At 43.5% G+C, this 26,428-nt stretch overlaps 4 protein-coding genes across 5 annotated transcripts; all 4 read right to left on the bottom strand.

Moving 5' to 3' along the window:
- Positions 1-1,428: 1,428 nt before the first annotated feature.
- LOC124114330 (actin-like) lies at positions 1,429-2,459 on the bottom strand. Its single transcript, XM_046474824.2, has one exon. The coding sequence runs from the start codon at positions 2,440-2,442 to the stop codon at positions 1,444-1,446; it is 999 nt and encodes a 332-aa protein (XP_046330780.2). The 5' UTR covers positions 2,443-2,459; the 3' UTR covers positions 1,429-1,443.
- A 7,065-nt stretch (positions 2,460-9,524) lies between these two features.
- On the bottom strand, positions 9,525-10,632 carry LOC125382093 (actin, muscle-like). Its single transcript, XM_048400108.1, has one exon. It carries the CDS (start codon positions 10,626-10,628, stop codon positions 9,822-9,824), a length of 807 nt encoding a protein of 268 aa, XP_048256065.1. The 5' UTR covers positions 10,629-10,632; the 3' UTR covers positions 9,525-9,821.
- A 464-nt stretch (positions 10,633-11,096) lies between these two features.
- On the bottom strand, positions 11,097-26,313 carry LOC124114328 (actin-85C-like). 2 transcript variants are annotated; one of them, XM_046474822.2, is made up of 3 exons: positions 26,230-26,313; positions 13,692-13,818; positions 11,097-12,098 (listed from the first exon to the last, which is right to left on the bottom strand). In XM_046474822.2, exons 2-3 carry the CDS (start codon positions 13,812-13,814, stop codon positions 11,097-11,099), a joined length of 1,125 nt encoding a protein of 374 aa, XP_046330778.2. In that variant the 5' UTR covers positions 13,815-13,818; positions 26,230-26,313. The 2 variants fall into 2 exon arrangements, with proteins under 2 accessions (XP_046330778.2, XP_048256062.1); XM_048400105.1 differs by lacking the exon at positions 26,230-26,313 and adding an exon at positions 16,306-16,425.
- LOC124114327 (actin-2-like) lies at positions 17,958-22,587 on the bottom strand. The gene is made up of 2 exons (XM_046474820.2): positions 22,447-22,587; positions 17,958-19,126 (listed from the first exon to the last, which is right to left on the bottom strand). Exons 1-2 carry the CDS (start codon positions 22,570-22,572, stop codon positions 18,128-18,130), a joined length of 1,125 nt encoding a protein of 374 aa, XP_046330776.2. The 5' UTR covers positions 22,573-22,587; the 3' UTR covers positions 17,958-18,127.
- Positions 26,314-26,428: the final 115 nt, after the last annotated feature.

The following is a 26,428-nucleotide window of genomic DNA, read 5'->3' as shown; positions in this document are numbered from 1 at the left end:
AGAATCACTCTCCGATGTTCTGTATGCGTGACTCTCATGATGCCAAGACTAAATGAAGACTGTAGAAACAGAGCCATTGGACGTCTGGAAGCTGGAGGAAGTCAGACATCAGTAGCCAGGCACTTTAACGTGAGGCAGAGTACCATTTCTCGTCTGTGGCAGCGCTACAGACTCAACAACTCTACAAGAGATCGACCGAGAAGTGGAAGACCCAGGGTCACAACTGCGGCGCAGGACCGCTTCATCCGGGTGTTGCATCTTCGCAACCGGACAATCAGTGCAGCAAACACAGCTAACAATGTTCCTGGTCTTCGTAGTCTCAGCGCAAACCATCAGAAATCGTCTAAGACAGCATGGGATACGGCCTATGAGACCATATACAGAGCCCGTTCTGCGGCAACATCATCGTCGTGCACGTCTGCAATGGAGCAGAAATGTTCGACCATGGACCCTAGTGCACTGGAGAAGGATATGGTTCAGTGATGAGTCGCGGTTCATGCTGTATCGCCATGATGGTAGGATGCGTGTCTAAAGACGGAGATATGAACGCTACACTCGACACTGTATTCATGAAGTCGGCCGATACGGCGGTGGAAGTGTCATGATGTGGACAAGCATATCCGTGAATGGTAGACAGATCTGGTGCACGTACAGGGTAATTTAACTGCTGTACGCTACCGTGATAAAATCCTTCAACGTCACCTTATTCCCACCATTGACGTCAGAAGAGATACAGCAAGACAACGCAAGACCGCATACTGCACGTGTTACCATGGATTATCTTGCCCACAACAATGTTACTGTACTGCCATGGCCCTCCAAATCGCCTGATCTAAAAACCATTGAACATTTGTTGGATCTGCTAGACAGACGTGTACGACACCCGACAGCCTCAACCACTGACGCTTCAACAGCTGAACCATGCATTGATGGATGAGTGAAGAAGGATTCCACTCATACAGTCCATGCCAAGGCGGTGCAGAGCTGTGATCGATGCTCGTGGTGGTAACACCCGGTACTGACTTTGGCACAGTGCCATCACAAAACATTAAAAGACTGTTTGTAGTGTAAGAAACATGTGCCTCATCCTGTGTAAAATTTGGTTGTTGTATCTTCATTATTTATTGTGTAATCCTATTTCATTAAACATGTAATGAAACACTGATTATTCTGTTATGCGTTTCTTTTTTTGGCCAGTGTATATTGAACACCCAAAGAAAACTGTCAATACCAAATGAGAATGAACAACATTTTAGTAAATATTCAAAGTCTCAAAACATTATCTGGAGTCCTGATGCAATTTACTTTCTCATTTCAAAAAACAAAACAGTTCGTCCTCCATATCTTCAATTTGGGACAACAATCAGAATAACAATACTTCATAGTGGTCTTATTAATGACGAAAAATGTTCGCTAACATACTATCGTATGCAACATCAGTCCCTAAAAACACTTCCTGTGAACAATGGATGGGCCGGACTCATCATACTCCTGCTTGCTGATCCACATCTGCTGGAAGGTGGACAGAGAGGCAAGGATGGAGCCACCGATCCAGACGGAGTATTTCCTCTCTGGGGGTGCGATGACCTTGATCTTCATTGTCATTTCAGGAAGGGCTGTGATCTCATTCTGCATTCTGTCTGCGATTCCCGGAAACATGGTGCTGCCTCCTGAGAGAACAATGTTGGCATACAAGTCTTTACGAATATCAACATCACACTTCATGATGGAATGATATGATCTTTCGTGGATACCAGCAGATTCCATTCCCAAGAAGGATGGCTTGAAGAGGGCCTCTGGACAACGGAACCTTTCGTTGCCAATGGTTAGGACCTGACCGTCGGGAAGCTCGTAGCTCTTCTCCAATGAAGAGGAAGAGGCAGCTGCCTGCATTTCCTGTTCAAAGTCTAAAGCAACGTAAGCTAATTTTTCTTTGATATCCCTGACGATTTCTCGTTCGGCAGTGGTGGTGAAGGAGTAACCACGCTCGGTCAGGATCCTAATGAGGTAGTCTGTGAGGTCACGCCCAGCAAGATCCAGTCTCGTTATGGCGTGGGGAAGGGCGTAACCCTCGTAGATGGGAACAGTGTGGGTGATACCATCACCAGAGTCAAGAACAATACCCGTGACACGACCAGACGCGTGAAGAGACAGAACAGCCTGGATGGCCACATACATAGCTGGAGAGTTGAAGGTCTCGAACATGATCTTGGTCATCTTTTCACGTTTGACCTTGGGGTTGAGGGGAGCCTCAGTCAGGAGGACGGGGTGCTCCTCTGGATTCACACGGAGCTCGTTGTAGAAGGTGTGATGCCAGATCTTCTCCATGTCGTCCCAGTTGGTGACTATACCGTGCTCGATGGGGTACTTAAGGGTGAGAATACCTCTCTTTGACTGAGCCTCGTCACCGACGTAGCTGTCCTTCTGTCCCATACCGACCATCACACCCTGGAAAGAACAGAAAACATCTATATCATGTATGTTACTTGTTACGATCGGCCAGCTGCCTGTATGTGAATATCACAGGCATACAAAGCATACAATATTGCGTTAGTAAGGTTGTCCGACGGTTTCAGCAGTGTTCAAACGGCGGCGGACAGAAACAACAAGCAGTTGGGATCCGGGTTTCTCCGTTTGACAAGCCACCGCTTGAACCATTAGGAGTACATATTTTGTACATTGCGATCTCCTATTATAGCGGGAGTGCTATCTCGCGCCTACCCAACCTTCATTCAGGTTAATATACAAGAAAACCGGTTTTCATGCACGAAAATGCACGAACAAACTGCCTTTCAGAACATTTCACAGATTGTATTTAGTTCGTTGGTCAAACCCTTTTAAACACAACCCTGTGACAACTGTGTTCTACATGTATACAATAGAGTAGATCTTTTCATTTCCATATTTGGGCACAATATGGTAAACACATAAACCGGGGTAAGGTATTTGTAGCCGTCATGCTCTAAATACGAACACAAAAGTCATTGCAAGTAATTCATGCCGGGCATAACATACGCATCGAACTCAACAACACCGGGATTGTTAGTGAGTGAGTGAGTGAGTGAGTATGGTTTTACGCCGCTTTTAGCAATATTCCAGCAATATCACGGCAGGGGACACCAGAAATGGGCTTCACACATTGTACCCATGTCGGGAATCGAACCCGGGTCTTCGGCGTGACGAGCGAACGCTTTAACCACTAGGCTACCCGACCGCCCCCATGAAATCAGAGCGTCATGGCCTGGATAACAGAAGTTAGTTTTCAATTGACGTTGAGAAACCCGATCATCCATGCTCGTCACGTGAGCTGTTGGAGTACACCAGTTGTGCAGGGATTGGTGCACGATCAAACAGGAAGAGTAGATATATATGCTGAACAACAAAAGTCCCTGTGATATTGAATAAGATTTAATGCAAAGTTATGTTTTTTATCAATCTGAAACAATGTCGGTTTGCAACAGATAAAAGACTCCTGTAAGTGTTCAAATGGTTTAATTTGCCATACTGACTTCAGAAAATGCATGATTTCATATAAAAAAAACATGAACATGCCAAAATGTCAAATTACAAAACAATAGCGTGTGTGTCCACCTCTGGTTGCGATGCAAGCAACATATCTTCGTCTCATGGAATGGACCAGGCGTCGCACAAGGTCCTGTGAGACATCTGTCCATATCTGCTGGAGCATGTTTCGAAGTTCCTGGAGTGTCTGTGGAACACGTGGTTGACGTCGAAGGCGCCGATCCATCTCATCCCATGTGTGCTCGATTGGTGAGAGATCAGGGGCGCGAGTCGGCCAGGGGATGACATTCACGTTGTTTTGTTGAAGAGAATCCTGAACAAGTCGAGCAATATCAGGCCGGGTGTTGTCATGTTGAAAGGTAATGCCTGGGCCACGACGACGCAAAAACGGTAGAACAACAGGGCTGATGATCTCGTCGCAGTAGCGCTGTCCATTGAGATTTCCCTCTACCACTAGCAAACGGGTCCTCTGTCTTGCTGTAATCCCACCCCATACCATAACGAGGGAGCCCCCGAACCGATCTTCTTCCATGACACAATTATTGACGTAATGTTCACCTCGACGTCGGTACACTCGAATCCGTCCATCGCTGTGGCTGAGGTGAAAACGAGACTCGTCAGTGAATAGAACTTGTCCCCACTGCATGGCCGTCCAGCGTAGAAGCTGTCTGCACCACTGTAGACGTGCTTGACGGTGGTTGCCTGTCAAAATGGGACGTCTGGTGGGTCTTCTGGCGACAGTCCCTGCACATCTGAGGCGGCGACGTACGGTTTGTGAAGATATTCTTCGAAGGCCAGGGATGCTTCTCGCAGTCACTGTTACTGGCTGGAATCGATTTCGTAGGTGTGTTGTTTGAATCCAGTTGTCTTGTCGATTATTGGTTATTGCCACTCTGAGGATGGTCTCTGACTGCATTCGCCTGTTGCCAACGTTGCCATAAACACCAAATGGTGTTTCTGTGGACACCAAATTGTTTTTCTGTGGACGTTTAATTGTCTTGCAACATCACGTTGACTCGATCCTGCTTCAAGCATACCAATGGCTGACAGACGCTCATTTTCGGACAGGCGTGGCATTTCGTAATGTTGAATAATTGCGTAATTTTGTTGTTTTTCTGAGTGGTTGTCAGCACGATGCTAAACAATGCATATGGAATCCCGTTAACGCACATGTTTTTATACCCATTCTTGGGTAGTGAAATGCATGGGGCTTGCATAAAAGTCAACTTTTGCATGGTATGCATGATTTTCTGTAGCAGGTGCGTTTTGTGACTTGATTCAATACATGTACTACAAAATTGAAAAACAAACTTTACTTGTTTGAAATATAAACTAAAATATTGGTGTCACGGGAACTTTTGTTGTTGAGTTTATATATACAGAGAGAGTGATATATAGATAGATAGACAGACAGACAGACAGATATACAAATAGATACAGACAGACAGACAGATATAGATATAGAAGTAGATAGATAGATATTGACAGACAGACACACAGACAGACAGATAGAGAAATAGAAATAGGTAGACAGACAGACAGACAGACAGATATAGATAGATATTGATATAGATAGGTACAGGTAACTGTGAGTCACAGCAGAACGTGTTTGCCCTTTTCGCGAACACCTGGCGTCATAACTGTTTTGCAGTGATCCATTCATTTGAAATGAAGGAAACCTGTTTCAGCAGATAATCGAGACTGGTTATTGTCTGGTGTTGACGTTTTGATGTACATATATTATATTTGAGCTGGCATGCAAAAGTGACGTTTCACCACTTCACTGAAATTTGCTAGAACTGCCAAACCGACCGTTGTTTTGCTTTAACAGAGATGACTAAACGTAGTATCTGTACCAGATGCATCATATTCACACAACATGAGCCGATGCGTTGGAGATATATTGAGTGTTTTGTCGTTACTTGTCTTTCTATAACATTGTTTGTCAATGCTTACGATGGTTCTGTAATCAGAAGCCACCATGGCCCATTATGGCGACCTGGTTTTTTCCTCCCACATAACATCATCAGTAACCTCCAGTAAGTAAAACCGCTTCTATTGAAGAAGTGGCATTCATATAAAGTCACGGAACTTACATACATAAGGATAGTAGAATTCTAAATGGTTCGATAATCGCCGGATAATCGCAACTTGAATAGGTAACTGAAGAGCTTAGAGTTATTTTCAATACTGCCACTGGAAAGAGCGACCTTCATTACCTGATACATACTGAGGCACCGGAGTGATGCGGAAACTGCTTGGTGAGAGCTAGTTGGAGGCGCTTGCTCTGTGAAACTTATTATACCAAGAAACAATCTTATACAGTGAACCCTCGTTAATCTGAAAGACAATTTCTGACAGTATCTGTCTACATTTACACAAAGGACATTTCATTATAAAAATGACTCGTAAACCGGATATCTAAAAAGCTGGAGGATTTCTTACTTGGAGCGCCAACGGGTCCGTGAACCTTCACAAAGATCAAGTATAATTACCTGATGTCTTGGGCGGCCGACGATGGAGGGGAAGACAGTTCTGGGAGCGTCGTCACCGGCGAACCCGGCCTTGCACATGCCGGAGCCGTTGTCGATAACCAACGCAGCAACATCGTCGTCGCACATTTTTGCAGAAATGTATAAAATGTGTTTCACTTCTGTGGGGTGTAACGCTGATAGTACCAGTCTGGACTGGTGGATTTTTATACCTCTAAGTGATCAATGTATCCCTTACATGGAAAACAGACACAAGTGTCGCGTCTACATGTATACGGTCTTTGTGAAATCCGAGCGGAGCCTTGGTTAAGTTTCTTCGTGACAGTCAACACTATTTCAGTGTTAATAATCACAATCACCAGATACGATTACAGGAGATGGTCACTGGTTAAATTTTATTAAAAAAACGCTCAAAGCAAATCGTTTACATATGTTGTTTATCATTTAACCCTAATAAAATAGAAAAATCTCGTCACAAAACAGTGCTTAAGTATTTCTTGTTCAATAAGAATATGTTATTCATATAGCAAAGATTTATACACGTGAATAGAAAACTGTACTGCCACCTATTTGAAAACCCAGCCGGTGTCACTGTGTCCACAACCAACGCAGCGATATCTTCGTCACACATTTTGGCAGAAAGGTAGAAGACGTTTCACTACTGAGGGCTGTAACGCTGATAGTGGTAGTCTGAACGGGTGGATTTATACTCGGACCCCATGGTCCATGGTCCATTCATCGTATCGCGGCATTTGTGATTTCCGGTAGTTCACGCGGGACACGCCTCTTAGCGGCTGTCTATTAATGCAAATCAGTAACCAGGAAGTGCTCACTTCGTAAACAATTTCAATTTCCTCGGAATGTTCCGTCTGCTGTAAGTGAGGAGTTATTAATGTGTTGATACTTACTTCTGGCATCTTTTTTTAATATTGCCCTACCCCCATTTATTAATGACCAACGATATAACCCGCAGTTCCCCAAGTAAACTTTCTCTATCGACCTGAACTAGATCATCTGCATATTCATGGCGACTAATAAGGTAACGGAAGTTACGTAGTCCGCACATTTTTTCCCGCTCTTTGCCCAGAATCTATTGGGAGATCATAAGAGCCATAATGCCAAACTTAGAAATACGTTTTTCACTAGAAGTCAAAAGATAAATACATACTTTGGGCATAATATACTAGGAGTGCTTTTTATATATTTATTGTTGATTTTTAACATTTTTCAATTTTGGGACAAATTATTGTCATCCAATTTTTTTTTAAAACAATCTTAGAAAATCATTTCTGATATTTTGTTGGTTTTTTAAATATTTTTCTCAGACTTTTCGGTAAATATGCATTGAAAACCTATTACTGATAACACATTTAGAATTTTACTTGTGCTGTCTTTGCACATGTCTGGACAAATCACTGATGTCTGGCATGATTATACTAACTACTAAGTGGTTGGTAGAATTATGTCCTCTTTTTGTCCAATTCGGACCTCCATACACAACTTTTCTCTGTACCGCGATACGATGGATTTCTCTCCCTTGTCAAACAGAGCGCGAGGCCCGGCTTTTACTCGGAGCTACTAATGTAAATAATGAACTTTTATCAGTAAAATATGCATTGTTAGATAACATGAATGATATCTGATACAGAGAACACGAATAATCATAAATGTTAGTGAGTGCATTTTGTTCCGTTCAGCGTAATCACAAGTCCCGTGATACCCCGAGGTTGCAGGCTATATACCTCAATCTGGTCAGTGCATCCCCTTATATGGCACACAGACATACAACAGATCGGCAACATGTTAGTGTTTTGTTAAACATGCTTTAGTTGTACACAATCAGACATTCTCGGGAAAGAGGAGTACAATGTATTGTGAAACATTAAACATGCCTCGCATGTATCTATTGGAAAACGGCCTGGCGACGTGTCTTCACGTGTACCATCTTTGTACAATCCAACCAGAGCACAAACGTTAACGTATGACCCATTAGTGGAGAAAATTTAGAGTTGTGCCTTTAGTATTGACCAGGATTTGCGGTCGTTTCAAATATCTTTAAATTGGGTTTTAACAATTTATAGTTGTGTGACATCTTCCTAAACTAAGGCCTCAAAGACCATGAGATCTTATGCGATCTTCACACTTAGACAACCCTGACACCTCGGACCAACTTAGGATTGCTAAAATCAATCTTCAATTTTGTACCATAACAACAAAGATGGCGACTTTTATTAAGGTGTGCATGGAAATGCGTCGTCTGCTAAACATGACCAAGGGAGGCCACTCTAAGGGAAACGTTTGTATCTTCGTGGCTGAAGATTCCAATCTTTGTTAAGATCGGCTACTTGTAAAGTTACAATCACCCTCAGATCGTTTTGTGGAACGGGTGTAAACCTTAGCTAAGACGATTTTAAAATCGACGTAAGTCTCTAAGATTGATTGTAGTTACGATCGCTTTGTGGAACGGGGCCCAGGGCGTACTTAAAGGAAGCTGCATGAGCGTAGGAGATATAATGTTATCCTGACACTTATTGTTTACTGTTTACACTGACCGACAGTCAGGGATAATACACCCGCGGTTACACAGTCGGCTGTCGTTGTGCCAGGGAGACTATCACTGTACAGACTGTATAGTTTCCATACATTTGTGGACAATTCCTTTTGACATTGGTATCCCCGCGGTCTATGACGACGCGTGTTTCGCTGTGCAGAGTGCGCCCCTTATCCGTGCAAGGATTCGCTCAGAATCCCAGATTCGCTAACAGCATCATGTTTATGCTTGTGGGTTTCGTGGGTCCCAATTATTGTATTACTTGTTGTTGGAGACGACTAAATTGAATCGGGTCATCAGGTTACTTTGATTGCTTGACGTCGTTTTCCGACGATATTGGCTAGTAATATGAATCACTACAACCGGGTTAAAGGAACTTTGATACCTGTTTCAGTAATACTAGTAATCAACTAGTCTGTTGCCGGAGTTGACGCCACAAATACCACGTATACAAGTGGATTGATTGAACGGGTATGCAGCGATCAGTGTAAGGTATCATGTTGGTAACATACCGAAGGTGTAAATGTGTAGTGTTGTATCGATAATTGAGATATAATCTCTGTACCAGATCAATAACCATAAGCTTCACTCCCAAACAGGATGTGGTGTATATGTGAATGCGTTGACAATAATAAGTAAAGCGACAAAACCCTTTCCACATCCAATAGAAATCTCTGCATAAAGCAGAGTCGATTGTACGATTCCGACTATATCATGAGCATGTGTTTATGAATCACTATCAAATAGTGATGATACCTGGTGTTCGCGAAAAGGTGAGCGTATCCTGCCCCACCGGTGGCACCCGTCATAAACACATGCAAAGGCAAGTCAGCTGTTCACCTGAAAACATCTTTATATTCTCATATGATTCATCTGAATATGTATGCATTAAGTTTTGTTTATGTACATGTATATCGGGGTTTTCTTTCGAATATTAACAAACACACATTGAGGTGGATATTTTGATATTTTAATAATCAAGTACCTACTTTGCCACAATATGGATGTCAAAGGAAGGGATGATGAATATATACGCTCTCTTGTGACAAGAGATAAACAGCTAAAATGTAAAACAAAATAGCAATCAAAGTTACTTATCCTACTAAAACAACCAGAAAAGCTGCATAAATGTATCCAAAAAAAAGGAACATAAATCATCATTGGAACAAACGATCAGAAGAACAATGTTTAATAGTGGTCTTATCAATGATGAAAAGAATTCGCCAAAATGTCCTCATCGTATGCAACGTCAGTCCCTAAAAACACTTTCTGTGAGCAATGAACCGGCCGGAATCATACTCCTGCTTGCTGATCCACATCTGCTGGAAGGTGGACATCAAGGCAAGGTTGGAGCCACCGATCCAGACGGAGTATTTTCTCTCTGGAGGAGCAATGACCTCGATCTTCATTGTTGCTCGAGCAAGGGCTGTGATCTCCTTCTGCATTCTGTCGGCGATACGGGGGAACATGGTGGTACCTCCTGAGAGAACAGTGTTGGCGTACAGGTCTTTACGAATATCAACATAACACTTCATGATGGAACCATATGATGTTTCGTGGACACCAGCAGATTCCATGCCCAAAATGGATGGCTGGCAGAGAGCCTCTGGACAACGGAACCTCTCGTTACCAATTGTGCTGGTATGATCGTCGAGAAGCTCGTAGCTCTTTTCCACGGAGGAAGAAGTCGCAACAGTAGCCATCCCCCGTTCGATGTCAAGTGCCACATGGGCAAGTGTTTCCTTGATGTCCCTGGCAATTTCTCTCTTGGCAGTGGTGGTGAAGGATGAACCACGCTGGGTGAGGATCTTCATGAAGTATTCTGTCAGTTGATGCCCAGCGAGATCCAGTGTCGCTATGGCGTGGGAAGGGTGTAAACCGTAGATGGACATAGTGCGGGTGAAACCATCACCAAAATCAAAAGCAATGCCCGTCGTAGGACCAGAAGCGTACAGAGACAGACTAGCCTGGATGGCCACATACAAAGGTGGAGAGTTGAAGGTCTCGAACATAATCTGGCATTCAAATTTGCTATAACTGTCAAATGGCCTGAGCCTTGTCATTAATACTAGTAGTCAGGACCAATTATTCTCTGGCTTTGACGTTTTGTACGAAAACCTAATGGTGTCACTTCCTCGTTATATCAATTTTGTAATTGAATTTTCTCTCATTATTTCGATTATGTTCTCGTAATTTCGATTATTTTCTCGAATTTATCGTTACTTCCAATCATTTTCTCAAGTTTCTCAAGAGATCGAAATTTCAAAAAAATAATCTAAGCAACGAGGAAAGTCATCAAGTCAGTCAACGGGCATCAAGGGACCGGTGTGTGATCAAACACTCCTCCCTTTGAACCCACAATCAAAGTACTGACACGTCTGAGGGATGTATTACGGACACCAGTGCCCCACCGAAAACAATGATGATATCTCACTATATACACATATTTTACATATTAGGTATACAATATATGTATGAAATAACAAAACAATTCAACTTTCTACGTAGTTGTAAAGAAAGTCAAAACATGATCAAAAACAACATCGATGGACTAGAGATGGTCCAGATTCATCGTACATATCCTTCGTCATTACAGCATCCATGAAGGAGGGTAGGGCGGCCTTCATCGAGCCCCCCACCCACGCTGACATGAGTCCATGGGGTGGGGCTCTCACGTTGACGGTAGTTCCAGCAGGTGCTACATTTTCTATCTCTTTCCGAAGGCGGTCAGAGAATCCTGGGAAAAGTGTCGACCCTCCACACAAAGCTATGTTGCCATACAGCTGACCATGGATAGAGCTGTCACACATCTGTAACGACCTTGACAAAATATCCTGTATCCCGGACATTTCCACGCCCATCAATAGAGGATTAAAAATCACCTCTGGGCACTTGAAGCGTTCGTCACCAACTGTGGTGAACGTCCCATCTGGTTGTATATAGGTTTTGTTTATGGTAGACTTGGTCATCGTATTCAGCTCGTGTTTGTAGTCATAGGCCACGTAGCAGAGCGTCTCTTTGATATCTCTGACGATGGCATACTCTGCACGGGTGGTGAAGTTGCATCCACGGTCGTTGAGCAGTTTAAGCATGTGATCTGTTATATCTCGTCCCGATATTATCGTCTTACAAACAGCGTGTGGCAAATAGTATCCTTCATATATGGGAATAACATGTGTTGTACCATCACCGGAATCCAGAACAATACCCGTCTTGTGGCCAGAGGAATGCAGGGACAGAACAGCCTGGATGGCCAAAGACATTGCGGGAGTGTTGAAGGTCTCGAACATGATCTGGGTCATCTTTTCACGGTTGGCCTTGGGGTTCATGGGAGCCTCAGTCAGGAGGACGGGGTGCTCCTCTGGATCAACACGGAGCTCGTTGTAGAAGGTGTGATGCCAGATCTTCTCCATGTCGTCCCAGTTGGTGACGATACCGTGCTCGATGGGGTACTTGAGGGTGAGGATACCTTTCTTGTACTGAGCCTCGTCACCGACGTAGCTGTCCTTCTGTCCCATACCGACCATCACGCCCTGGAAGGAAGATTGTCTGTATTTCATATGATGATTGGTTGGTTGGTTGCTTTGTTGATTAACGCCGCACTAAGCAATATTCAGCGAGCCTGACCACCCGATCCTGTAAGTCGCCTTTTACGACAAGCATAGTCACCTTTTACGGCAAGCATGGGTTGCTGAAGACCTATTCTACCCCGGAATCTTCACGGGTCTTCATATGATGAAGATATCATGATACTGGCAGTAAATATAATTATGTCACGACTAAAATGTGTATACAGTTATATACGACCTAGGCATGAGACGACATGTAACAGTTAGCAACAATTTATCAGAATTTAACATATTCACCAGGGCAAGGTCTAAGCATCATTCGCTTTGTCATGAAATCACAGTCCAATCTTTACTCGTCTCTTCAAAACATGCATTCATTGTGGTTCAAAATGGTCAAAATGTCAACTCCCTTCCACTGATTTACCCTACTGAGCTGGATATAACAGACTAATACACTGCCTCATTTGTATCATGCAAAAGGTATCAGAGTATAGACAACTAAAAATATCCACAAGACTGTATGACAAGAGGGATGACATCCAACTTTCCCTTTTTGTCGAAAATTCCGGCTGAATCAACTTTCGGTGTCTACATTTCATAACTTTTTAGGTACAATCGAGCATGTTCTTTCACTGAAAAGTTCAAAGAGGGTCATAGGAGACGTGCTGAACTGTTGTTTGATCAAAGTTACAGCTTACGTTTTCGCAGAAAATCAAATACTCTGTATGTAAGTACAATTTGACCAATTGATGGAGGGGATGAGCAAAATTTCCCTGACAGATTGTGACCTTGCCGAAAGTTCATGGTTGCCAATGAGATTCTTATTTTTTTGACTGGACTCTACTGCCGTGTAAACAAAAGCGAGAAAGTGATTTCATATTCATAAAAAAACTCAGCTAATAACAAAACAACTTTCTGGGTAAAACACATGAATAATATAAATAACATTTTGTCTCTACTTCCACAACATACTGCCATAATTATAACTTTCGAATTCTCTATGGACAAAACACATGACCTTGACCTTCCAACGTGTCAAATACTACCGGAAGTACAGGATATCCTGACCCATGACACCCGCGGTGTCCTCGTTGTGATTACGTTAATCATTTTTTTACAACAATGACTGTATTTGACGATAATGTTTCCGTGCTGCAGATCAATGTGATAAGGGACTAATATGACATGGGACCGCAATATTTCATTGTATGGTGCAGCGTTACAAACTCACCCAGTCACTACCAAAACTTTTCTTCTGTTCAAGTAAGGACCCTTATAGTTATTTAACAGTTCACATGTATAGTTTTGTCATTACTGGTGCCTTGTGGAAATTCTAAATAAGATTTTCCTGGTCCACACTCGATACAGCTGGAACATGGCCGACTGTGGCGTAAAACAACACACGGGTCTCGATTGTCCGAAAAAACATATTCCATTGCCAAAATAACGGTGATAACTACACGAATGGATCACTGAAAATCAATGACGACACCGGGTGTCCTGTCCTACCGCGCGTACAAATGTACAAATACAAGAATATATTTGTTGGTTTTAGACCTGTCCCCTGGGCCTGCCGACAATGGACGGGAAGACACATGACGGCTGGGAGGCTCCTGCAAACCCCGCCCTGCTCGTGCTCGAACCGTTGTCCATGACAACAGGGGAAGATAATTCAGCCATCGTCCTGAAAAACAAAAAAATATTGACAAACCGTATACTAGTATGTGGCACATAACATGCCTTAACATGTTGCACTTACTCCTCTAACATGTTGCACTAACTCCTTTACCATGTTGCACTAACTCCTTTACCATGTTGCACTAACTCCTTTACAATGTTGCACTAAGTCCTATAACATGTTGCACTAACTCCCCTAACGTGTTGCACTAACTCCCCTAACGTGTTGCACTAACTCCCCTAACATGTTGCACTACCTCCCCTAACATGTTCCACTAACTCCCCTAACATGTTGCACTACCTCCCCTAACGTGTTGCACTAACTCCCCTAACATGTTGCACTAACTCCCCTAACACGTTGCACTAACTCCCCTAACGTGTTGCCCTAACTCCCCTAACATGTTGTACTAACTCCCCTAACATGTTGCACTAACTCTCCTAACGTGTTGCACTAACTCCCTTAACATGTTGTACTAACTCCCCTAACATGTTGCACTAACTCCCCTAACATGTTGCACTACCTCCACTAACGTGTTGCACTAACTCCCACAACGTGTTGCACTTACTATCCTAACACGTTGCACTAACTCTCCTAACATGTTGCACTAACTCCCCTAACGTGTTGCACTTACTCTCCTAACGCGTTGCACTACCTCCCCTAACGTGTTGTACTAACTCTCCTAACGTGTTGCACTAACTCCCCTAACATGTTGCACTAACTCCCCTTACATGTTGCACTAACTCCCCTAACATGTTGCACTAACTCCCCTTACATGTTGCACTAACTCCCCTAACATGTTGCACTAACTCTCCTAACATGTTGCACTAACTCCCCTAACATGTTGCACTAACTCTCCTAACATGTTGCACTAACTCCCCTAACATGTTGCACTAACTCCCCTTACATGTTGCACTAACTCCCCTAACATGTTGCACTAACTCCCCTAACATGTTGCACTAACTCTCCTAACGTGTTGCACTTACTCCCCTAACATGTTGCACTAACTCTCCTTACGTGTTGCACTAACTCCCCTAACATGTTGCACTAACTCAACTAACGTGTTACACTAACTCCCCTAACATGTTGCACTTACTCCCCTAACGTGTTGCACTAACTCCCCTAACATGTTGCACTAACTCCCCTAACATGTTGCACTTACTCCCCTAACGTGTTGCACTAACTCCCCTAACGTGTTGCACTAACTCCCCTAACATGTTGGACTAACTCCCCTAACGTGTTGCACTAACTCCCCTAACGTGTTGCACTAACTCCCCTAACGTGTTGCACTAACTCCCCTAACATGCTGCACTAACTCCCCTAACATGTTGCACTAACTCCCCTAACATGTTCCACTAACTCTCCTAACGTGTTGCACTAACTCCCCTAACATGTAGCACTAACTCCCCTAACGTGTTGCACTACCTCCACTAACATGTTGCACTACCTCCCCTAACGTGTTGCACTAACTCCCCTAACATGTTGCCCTACCTCCACTAACATGTTGCACTAACTCTCCTAACATGTTGCACTAACTCCCCTAACGTGTTGCACTAACTGCCCTAACGTGTTGCACTAACTCCCCTAACGGGTTGCATAACGTCTCCATGTTGCACTCATTCACTCTAACGTGTGACTCGTGAAGATCCGGGGTAGAATAGGTCTTCAGCAACCCATTCTTGTCGTAAAAGGCGACTATGCTTGTCGTAAGAGGCGACTTACGGGATCGGGTGGTCAGGCTCGCTGACTTGGTTGATGCATGTCATCGTATCCCAGTTGCGTGGATCGATGCACATGATGTCAGTCACTGGTTATCTGGTCCAGACTCGATTATTTAACTGCCGTCATATGGCTGGAATATTGCTGAGTGCGGCGTTAAACAACAACCAAACAAACAAATAAACAAACAAACACACCAACGTGTTTCACTAACTCCTATAACACCTCGGGGGGTGGTCCCAGTCGTCAGAAGCCTGGCCTGCAAAGAGACGTTCTCAGCTAATCCCTTGTCAATCCTTTCCCCACTGAGTGGGAGGCACCTGCTAAATATAATCTTAATATGGACTCCCGTGTTTTGAACATGTTCTCGTTTGTGAATGTAGTTACGATGCTGTACGTAAAGTCGTGACACCGGTCCCAAGCATATAACACTGTGTCTGTGACAGAATAAGAATGTGGCTCATCGATCTTGTCGCTGGGGAACCACTGACATGAAAACAGGCGGTCAAAGTAGGAAGTTATAAAATATGTCATAGAAGTCTGTGACAGAATAAGAATGTGGCTCATCGATCTTGTCGCTGGGGAACCACTGACATGAAAACAGGCGGTCAAAGTAGGAAGTTATAAAATATGTCATAGAAGTAGGTCATGTAAGGGAGGCGACTCTGACATACACATACCGAACATCGCCCACTATGTACAGCCGAATATGTATGACCCAAGTATAACATCGTTCTAACTAGCCCGATATCATTCTCCCTGCCTCTTGGAACATACCTGACCTCAGCCCCTGTAGGTGTACAGAAGACGCCCACTGTCTCAGCCTGTGCGCGGACCGCGACTTGTCACATGCTCTGCTGGCCGGTGATGCGTGAAGGCCTCTTGCGTCTGCTTCAGATTGTACGAACGCCTCTAGCGGTTCAACGATTTTGCATTGACCGATTAACTGGTGTATACATAAAACCGCCTTCCTTTACAACATCTTTTTTTTTTCTTTTCTTTTTTTCTTTTTGTGTGATACATGTATGAGGGGGTACGGGTGGCCCAGTCGTCTAAGGCGCCACGATTCGCTGTGCAGAGTTGCGTCCCTTGGGCAGACCAGAAACCTATGATTGTGGGTTCGAATCCCGGTTCGCCCCGATTATGTTTCTAGGTTTGTCAGCACCTACCGTCTCTCGTCTGAGACCCGTATCACTTTGGTCTTTCCTCCCAGATTAAGCTGACACGCCCTGATATAGCTCGAATAGTGTTAAAAGCGGCGTTAAAACCAATTCACTCACTCACTCTTGCGGTTTCACACTATTTTAAATTGACCGATTAACTGGAGTATGAATAAAACCGCCTTCCTTTTCAACAGTTTCACATTTTTGTGATTTTGTGTTGGTTTACTTTTTATGAATATATCTACCTTCATAATTCAGTTTCTCCTTATTCCATCGTGAAACACGCAAACATACCCTGGTATATGAATAATCAGTCAATATCATATTGACTTGAACAACCCGTTTTACATCGACGTGAAAATGTGCAAAATTTCAATGGAAAAATTAAACGTTTTGGTGACTGTACAAACCAAACGCCCAACTATGTATGAAGTTTGGGAGGAATGTCTGTCTGTCTGTCTGCTCGTTTTTCTCTCGCGTGAATAAATATTTGTTTTTCCAATTTTCCACATGTAGTGGAGGTTAAGGATGTCATTCTTTTAGTTATGGTGTCTTTAGTTGCCGTATAGGGTGTTATATTAAATGAGCAGAAAAAAATAATGGGCGAGGCGTGAGTCGAGCCAAATATTTTTCTGCTAACCTAATATGACACCGTATACAGCAACTAAAGACGCCATAACGAATTTATGATGCCGAAACGTTTACACTCTCTGATATCCATATCCATATACACTTACAACAGCTCGTTGAAGGTTAAGGGTCAAAGGGAGACTACTCTTCAAACTTTAGAGGCCAAACCATGTTGAATTTTTAACCATAATCTTTATCAATAAAGTCAAGAACGTGATCTAAAACACAGATTAATGTCCTTGCACGCCACAGTTAATGATAGTAAAACACACAACAGTGTCAAATAACGAATTTCGGTGCCAGAAGTTTCATGTGAAATATGTGAGGGTGGTGTTGGAAAATCTGTTACTGACGGTATACGGTCTCAGGTCAGTAACAACCATCTTGGATTATACTGAGGGTATACAGTTTCATGTGGGGTTAGTAGTTTTGCTCACTGATTGGTCAATCTCACATTGAGGCATAATAATGTGTATTATCAAGCAACAAGGGCTGACGTGTAGCCATCTCCACCAATACAAGTTACCCAATATATGTTACTGTATCAATGAATACAAATATTTAGCTGTATTGTTGGTATATGACAGGTGCGATACATATCAAGCCATCAATACCAAATGAATGATAACATGTGAGTAAATACACAAAGGCTCCTGATGCAATTTACTTAGTTATTTCAATAACAAAACAGTTGCACTCCGTATCTTCAGATTTGGACAACAATCAGAAGAACAATGTTTAATAGTGGCCTTATCAATGATGAAAAGTATTCGCTAAAATGTCACTATCGTGTCCAACTTCAGACCCTAATAACACTTCCTGTGAACAATGGATAGGCCGGACTCATCGTACTCCTGCTTGCTGATCCACATCTGCTGGAAGGTGGACAGAGAGGCAAGGATGGAGCCACCGATCCAGACGGAGTATTTCCTCTCTGGAGGCGCGATGATCTTGATCTTCATTGATGCTGGAACAAGGGCTGTGATCTCCTTCTGCATTCTGTCGGCGATACCGGGGAACATGGTGGTACCTCCTGAGAGAACAATGTTGGCATACAAGTCTTTATGAATATCAACATCACACTTCATGATGGAGTTGTATGTTGTTTCATGGATACCAGCAGATTCCATACCCAAGAAGGATGGCTGGAAGAGGGCCTCTGGACAACGGAACCTCTCGTTGCCAATGGTGATGACCTGACCGTCGGGAAGCTCGTAGATCTTCTCCAATGAAGAGGAAGAGGCAACAGTCTGCATTTCCTGTTCAAAGTCTAAAGCAATGTAAGCTAACTTCTCCTTGATGTCCCTGACGATTTCTCGTTCGGCAATGGTGGTGAAGGAGTAACCACGTTCAGTCAGGATCCTAATGAGGTAGTCTGTGAGGCCACAACCAGCAAGATCCAGACTCGTTATGGCGTGCGGAAGGGCGTAACCCACGTCAATGGGGACAGTGTGGGTGACACCATCACCAGAGTCAAGAACAATACCCGTGACACGACCAGATGCGTGAAGAGACAGAACAGCCTGGATGGCCACATACATAGCTGGAGAGTTGAAGGTCTCGAACATGATCTTGGTCATCTTTTCACGGTTGGCCTTGGGGTTGAGTGGAGCCTCAGTCAGAAGGACGGGGTGCTCCTCTGGGGCCACACGGAGCTCGTTGTAGGTGTGATGCCAGATCTTCTCCATGTCGTCCCAGTTGGTGACGATACCATGCTTGATTGGGTACTTGAGGGTGAGATTATGTCTCATTGACTGAGCCTGGTCACCGACGTAGCTGTCCCGTCCCATACCGACCATCACACCCTGGAAAAATTGATGACAACATATATATTCTGTACAATAACTTCTTATCATTGTCAAACCTGCATGTGAATATCACAGCCGTACTCCACTGACAATAAAAAAAATAGAATGACCAATATGTCATATTGTAGCTGGCAAAAGTGGTGTGTTCAGGACATGATTCAAATGTGCTGAAACTACTAAATGGCTTGAGCCTTTTCTGCAAATAACTCAATCCCCCTTCAATAACCCCAGTCACAGTTTGGGGAGATACATATACAGATTTAAAACTCTATACATGAAATCAGAGTGTCAATAACAGACGTTTTCAATTGACGCTGAGAAGTCCGATCTCCACGGCGCGTCACAACACCTATACAGCCTATATACTCAGGAACAGAATGGGGCGTGTGAGTGAGTGAGTGAGTTGGGTATAACACCGCTTTGAACAGTATTAAAGTTATATCACAGCGTGTCAGTTTGATGTTGGAGCAAATCCTGAAAGTGATGCAAGTCTCAGGCGTTTACCACTTTGGTGAAACCCACTAGCAAGGGTATGATGCTGATAAACCTACAAATATCGAACCGGAATTCAAACTCACGGTCATAGGATTCTGGCGTGCCCAAGGGACGCAGCTCCACGATCTAAAGCCCCTTTCCATTTTTTTTTGTGAAACTTACTCATTGTCTCTGTCTTGGTAACTGCAAGAATTTCAAGAAAATTGTGTGTGAAAGTGAATATAAGTTACATCATCACATTAACGCAACCATCATTTTGGAACCAGAATTTCACAATTATTTTCAATAAAATATATACTCAACAACAAAGCTTCCTGTGACACCAATGTTTTAGTGTATTTTTCAAACAAGTACAATATTGTAGTACATCTATGGAATCAAGTCACAAAAACGCAACTGCTGCAGAAAAGCATGCATTCCATGCAAAAGTTGACTTTTATGCAAGCCCCATGCATTTCACTACCCAAGAATGGGTATAAAAACATGTGCGTTAACGGGATTCCATATGTAATGTTTAGCATCTTGCTGACAACAACCACTCAGAAAAACAGCAAAATTACGCAATTATTCAACATTACGAAATGCCACGCCTGTCCGAAATAAGCCCCTGCGAGCCATTGGTCTGCTTGAAGCGTGATCGAGTCAACGTGATGTTGCAAGACAATTTAACGTCCACAGAAACACCATTTGGCGTTTATGGCAACGTTGGCAACAGACGAATGCAGTCAGAGACCATTACGCAGGCCACGCGTAACCAGTAATCGACAAGACAACTGGATTCGAACAGCACACCTACGAAATCGATTCCAGCCAGCAACAGTGACTGCAAGAGGCATCCCTGGCCTCCGACGAATATCGTCACGTCGTCGCCTCAGATTTGCAGGGATTGTCGCCAGAAGACCCGCCAGACGTCCCATTTTGACAGGAAACCACCGTCAAGCACGTCTACAGATGTGCGTCTACGCTGGACGGCCATGCAGTGGGGACAAGTTCTATTCACTGACGAGTCTCGTTTTCACCTCAGCCACAGCGATGGACGGATTCGAGTGTACCGACGTCGAGGTGAACGTTACGTCAATCATTGTGTCATAGAAGAAGATCGGTTCGAGGGCGGCAGCGTTATGGTATGGGGTTGGATTACAGCAAGACAGAGGACCCGTTTGATAGTGGTAGAGGGAAATCGCTATTGATTTGTAAATTGACATTTTTGCATGGGTTTTTTTTATGAAATCACACATTTTCCGAAATCAGTATGGCGAATGAAACCATTTGAACACTTACAGGTGTCTTTAATCTGTTGCAAACCGAAATTGTTTCAGATTTGGTAAAAAACATAACTTTGCATTAAATCTTATTCAATGTCACGGGAACTTTTGTTGTTAAGTATACAATCACGGGTTATTGTCTAATAATACTCGCTGGCCTACAAAGAAATACCAGTTTTTTAATATTTCATGTCATTTCTTCTTTGTTGTCGTGTAATTATGTATCTGTTAACATCACCTTGTAGTTGGGTGTAAGAACAGACGATTTAACCTCTTACAACAATGACATAATGTGTGTTAAACAGCAATCGGCTGCATGCATACCAGTTTAAATACAAGAATATGAACACATCGGGTTAACTTACAGTGAAATGTCACAGCGGTATAAAACGAATTCGATGACAGGGAAAGGCCTCGAAGTAAAATACTAACACCACCTCCTCGGTGGAGGAGGGACGAAAGCCCTAATATCCCAGTGCCCCGAGCTTACATTCTCAGTCAAAACTGGGGCGACTTTTTATCCAACTTATAAACTGTCTAAAAGAAATGCCAGAAAGAATGAAAAAAACCAGGATATGTTATATTGAAACAATAGAAAAGGATATAATAGGAATTCGATAAAAGCGTGCGAGACAAAGACAACGGGCAGCATGCACACAACTGAACTTCTGACATATAAGATTGAACACCCTATCATCACCTGCCCGGATGGCTCAGTGGGAAAATGGTGGGTTACAAAACAAAACAGGTTCGATTCAAGTCCATTTTTATGTGCGAAAGAATGTGACTTTTAACAAATCAAAGATCAACATTAGATTCATATGAAAAGGCCAGTATATAAAATTCAACAGAATAAACATGATCTCACAATTCAATTAATGCTGGGGCATTTCCTTCCGAATGCCAAGGGCATAGCAAAGGAAATTTGTTCATGTCTTCACACAATATAAACAATTGCTTTTTCAATTTCAATTACTATGCATTCTTTGAGAAGTACAGTTAGAACTGATTTTGGTTAATTGTAACTCAATTACTTAATAAAAGTAACACAGGAACTTCGAGTTTTATAAGTAATATAAGTAACACAGGAACTTTCAAAGTTATAATTATTATTGCCACCTTCAAAGAGAGAGCGTTAAAACTTTCTTAACAAACAATTATCATTATATGTTTTCTACAAATAATGACATTGCTCCGAGCTGGCGACCTTCACTTGTCTGCATCGACTTCTACAGAGTCAGGCCCCAGGTTGACGCGGTCACTACTTGGTGAGAGCTGGTTGGTGCCTTTTGCTCTGCGACGGTTATTACACCCAGAAAGAATCATATCTCATTAATCCGAACCCTGAATTCAGGATTGTTTGGCAATACCAGTCTGCATTTACACAAAGAACATCTCTTTATAACAATGACTCGTTAATCCGGACATCTATAACACGGGATGATTTCACTTGGAACCCCACCGTCCGTATTAACGAGGTCCTGTACACCTATAGCTCACTAGTAAACAGTGATGGCAATGTCCAAGAACCTTCACACACATTTAAAGAATACTTACCCGATGTGTTGGGTGGCCAACGATAGAGGGGAAGACAGCTCTGGGGGCGTCGTCACCGGCGAACCCGGCCTTGCACATGCCGGAGCCGTTGTCGATAACCATCGCAGCAACATCGTCGTCACACATTTTGGCAGAAATGGATAAAATGTGTTTCACTTCTGTGGGCTTTAAAGCTGATAGCACCAGTCAGGACTGGTGGATTTTTATACCTCCAAGTCGTCAATGTATCCCTCATATGGAATACAGACACAAGTGATCGGCAACATAATAGTGTTTTGGTTAACAGGCTTTTGAGGGGCCACACAATCGGATTCTCTCGGGGAGTATCTGCCATTCTCAATACTACATTCACGTCTCTCTTGGAAAACTGTTTTGTCGCGTCTACATGTATACGGTCTTTGTGAAATCCGAGCGGAGCCTTTGTTAATTTTCTTCGTGACAGTCAAAATATTTCAGTGTTAATAATCACAATCTCCAGAGACGATTACAGGAGATGGTAACTGGTTAAATATTATTAAAAAAACGCTCAAAGCAAATCGTTTACATATACTGTTTATCACTTAACCCTAAGAAAAAAAGAAAAATCTCAGTTTATACTGTGTTATGTTGGAGAAAAGGGCGCGTTCAATCGTCACAACACTGTGCTTAAGTAAGAATGTGTTATTCATAGAGCAAAGATTTATACACGTGAATAGAATACTGTACTGCCACCTATTTGAAAACCAAGCCGGTGTCAGTGTGAGCTCCTCATGCATAATCAATATAATCAACAGTCATAAACAAACTGTTGCCCTGACCATGACCAAACGTGTTGCACTAACTCCCCTAACATGTTGTACTAACTCCCATAACGTGTTGCACTAACTCCCCTAACATGTAGCACTAACTCCCCTAACATGTTGCACTAACTCCTCTAACGTGTTGTACTAACTCCTCTAACGTGTTGTTCTACCTCCACTAACATGTAGCACTAACTCTCCTAACATGTTGCACTAACTCCCCTAACGTGTTGCACTAACTCCCCTAACATGTTGCACTTACTCCCCTAACACGGTGCACTAACTCCACTAACTTGTTGCACTAACTCCCCTAACATGTTGCACTAACTCCCCTAACATGTTGCACTAACTCCCATAACGTGTTGCACTAACTCCCCTAACATGTTGCACTAACTCCTCTAACATGTTGCACTAACTCCCCTAACGTGTTGCACTAACTCCCCTAACATGTTGCACTTACTCCCCTAACACGGTGCACTTACTCCACTAACTTGTTGCACTAACTCCCCTAACATGTTGCACTAACTCCCCTAACATGTTGCACTAACTCCCCTAACATGTTGCACTAACTCCCCTAACGTGTTGCACTAACTCCCCTAACATGTTGCACTTACTCCCCTAACACGGTGCACTAACTCCACTAACTTGTTGCACTAACTCCCCTAACATGTTGCACTAACTCCCCTAACATGTTGCACTAACTCCCATAACGTGTTGCACTAACTCCCCTAACATGTTGCACTAACTCCTCTAACATGTTGCACTAACTCCCCTAACGTGTTGCACTAACTCCCCTAACATGTTGCACTTACTCCCCTAACACGGTGCACTAACTCCACTAACTTGTTGCACTAACTCCCCTAACATGTTGCACTAACTCCCCTAACATGTTGCACTAACTCCCCTAACATGTTGCACTAACTCCCATAACGTGTTGCACTAACTCCCCTAACATGTTGCACTTACTCCCCTAACACGGTGCACTAACTCCACTTACTTGTTGCACTAACTCCCCTAACATGTTGCACTAACTCCCCTAACATGTTGCACTAACTCCCATAACGTGTTGCACTAACTCCCTTAACATGTTGCACTAACTCCCCTAACTTGTTGCACTTACTCCCCTAACATGTTGCACTAACTCCACTAACATGTTGTACTAAGTCCCCTAACATGTTGCACTAACTCCCCTAACGTGTTGCACTAACTCCCCTAACGTGTTGCACTAACTCCCCTAACGTGTTGCACTAACTCCCCTAACATGTTCCACTAACTCCCCTATCGCGTTGCACTAACTCCCCTAACATGTTGCACTAACTCCCCTAACGTGTTGCACTAACTCCACTAACATGTTGCACTAACTCCACTAACATGTTGCACTAACTCCCCTAACGTGTTCCACTAACTCACCTAACATGTTCCACTAACTCACCTAACATGTTGCACTAACTCCCCTGACATGTTGCACTAACTCCCCTAACATGTTGCACTAACTCCCCTAACGTGTTGCACTAACTCCCCTAACATGTTGCACTAACTCCCCTAACATGTTGCACTAACTCCACTAACATGTTGCACTAACTCCACTAACATGTTGCACTAACTCCCCTAACATGTTCCACTAACTCACCTAACATGTTCCACTAACTCACCTAACATGTTGCACTAACTCCCCTGACGTGTTGCACTAACTCCCCTAACATGTTGCACTAACTCCCCTAACGTGTTGCACTTACTCCACTAACATGTTGCACTAACTCCCCTAACGTGTTGCACTAACTCCCCTAACGTGTTGCACTACCTCCCCTAACATGTTCCACTAACTCCTCTAACATGTTGTACTAACTCCCCTAACATGTTGCACTAACTCCCCTAACATGTTGAACTAACTCCCCTAACCTGTTGCACTAACTCCCCTAACATGTTGCACTAACTCCACTAACATGTTGTACTAACTCCCCTAACATGTTGCACTAACTCCACCAACGTGTTGCTCTAACTCCACCAACAAGGTGCACTAACTCCCACAGCGTGTTGCACTAACTCCCACAAAGTGTTGCACTAACTCCCCTTACATGCTGCACTCACTCTAACGTGTGACTCGTGAAGATCCGGGGTAGAACAGGTCTTCAGCAACCCATGCTTGCCATAAAAGGCGACTATGCTTGTCGTAAGAGGCGACTTACGGGATCGGGTCGTCAGGCTCGCTGACTTGGTTGATACGTGTCATCGTATCCCAGTTGCGTGGATCGATGCTCATAATGGCAATCACTTGATTGTCTGATCCAGACTAATCCCTTGTCAATCCCTTCACCACTGACGGACTGAGTGGGATGCACTGCTTAATATAATCTTAATAATATATGGACTCCCGTGTTTTGAACATGGTCTCGTTTGTGGATGTAGTTACGATGCTGTACGCGACACCGGTCCAGTGCATATACGAGCTCGTGTCTGTGACAGGATAAGAATGTGACCGAACGAACTGACCCGTGAAGATCCGGGGTAGAATAGGTCTTCAGCAACCCATGCCTGCCGTAAAAGGTGACTATTCTTGCCGTAAAAGGCGACTAACGGGATCGGGTGGTCAGGCTCGGTTGATGCATGTCATCAGAGACCATATAGTAGATGGTCTCTGATGTCAACGATCCAAATTGCGTGGATCGATGCTCATGATATTAATCACTGGATTGTCTGGTCCAGACTCGATTATTTACAGACCGCCGTCATATAGCTGGAATATTGCTGAGTGCGGCGTTAAACAACAAACCAACCAACCAACCAACGACCGAACGAACTTGTCGCCGAGCAACCACCGAGGTATCAACAGGCGGGCAAAGTAGGAAGTTATAAAATAGGTCATGAATAGAAGTAGGTCATGTAAGGGAGACAACTCTGAAATATACATACCGAACATCTCCCGCCATGCATAGCTGAATATGTATGACCCAAGTATAACATCGTTCTAACTACCCCGATATTCGCCCTGCCTCTTGGAACATACCTGACCTCTGTCCCTGTAGGTGTACAGAAGACGCCCACTGTCTCAGCCTGTGCGCGGACCGCGACTTGTCACATGCTCTGATGGCCGGTGGTGCGTGAATGCCTCTCGCGTCTGCTTCAGATTGTACGAACGCCTCTAGTGGTTCAACGATTTTGCATTGACCGATTAACTGGTGTATACATAAAACTGCCTTCCTTTT

The sequence above is a fragment of the Haliotis rufescens genome, unplaced genomic scaffold (genome assembly GCF_023055435.1).
Source record: "Haliotis rufescens isolate VD_foot unplaced genomic scaffold, xgHalRufe1.0.p SCAF_2, whole genome shotgun sequence".
NCBI lineage: Eukaryota > Metazoa > Mollusca > Gastropoda > Lepetellida > Haliotidae > Haliotis > Haliotis rufescens.
This window is presented reverse-complemented; position numbering and strand designations above follow the sequence as displayed.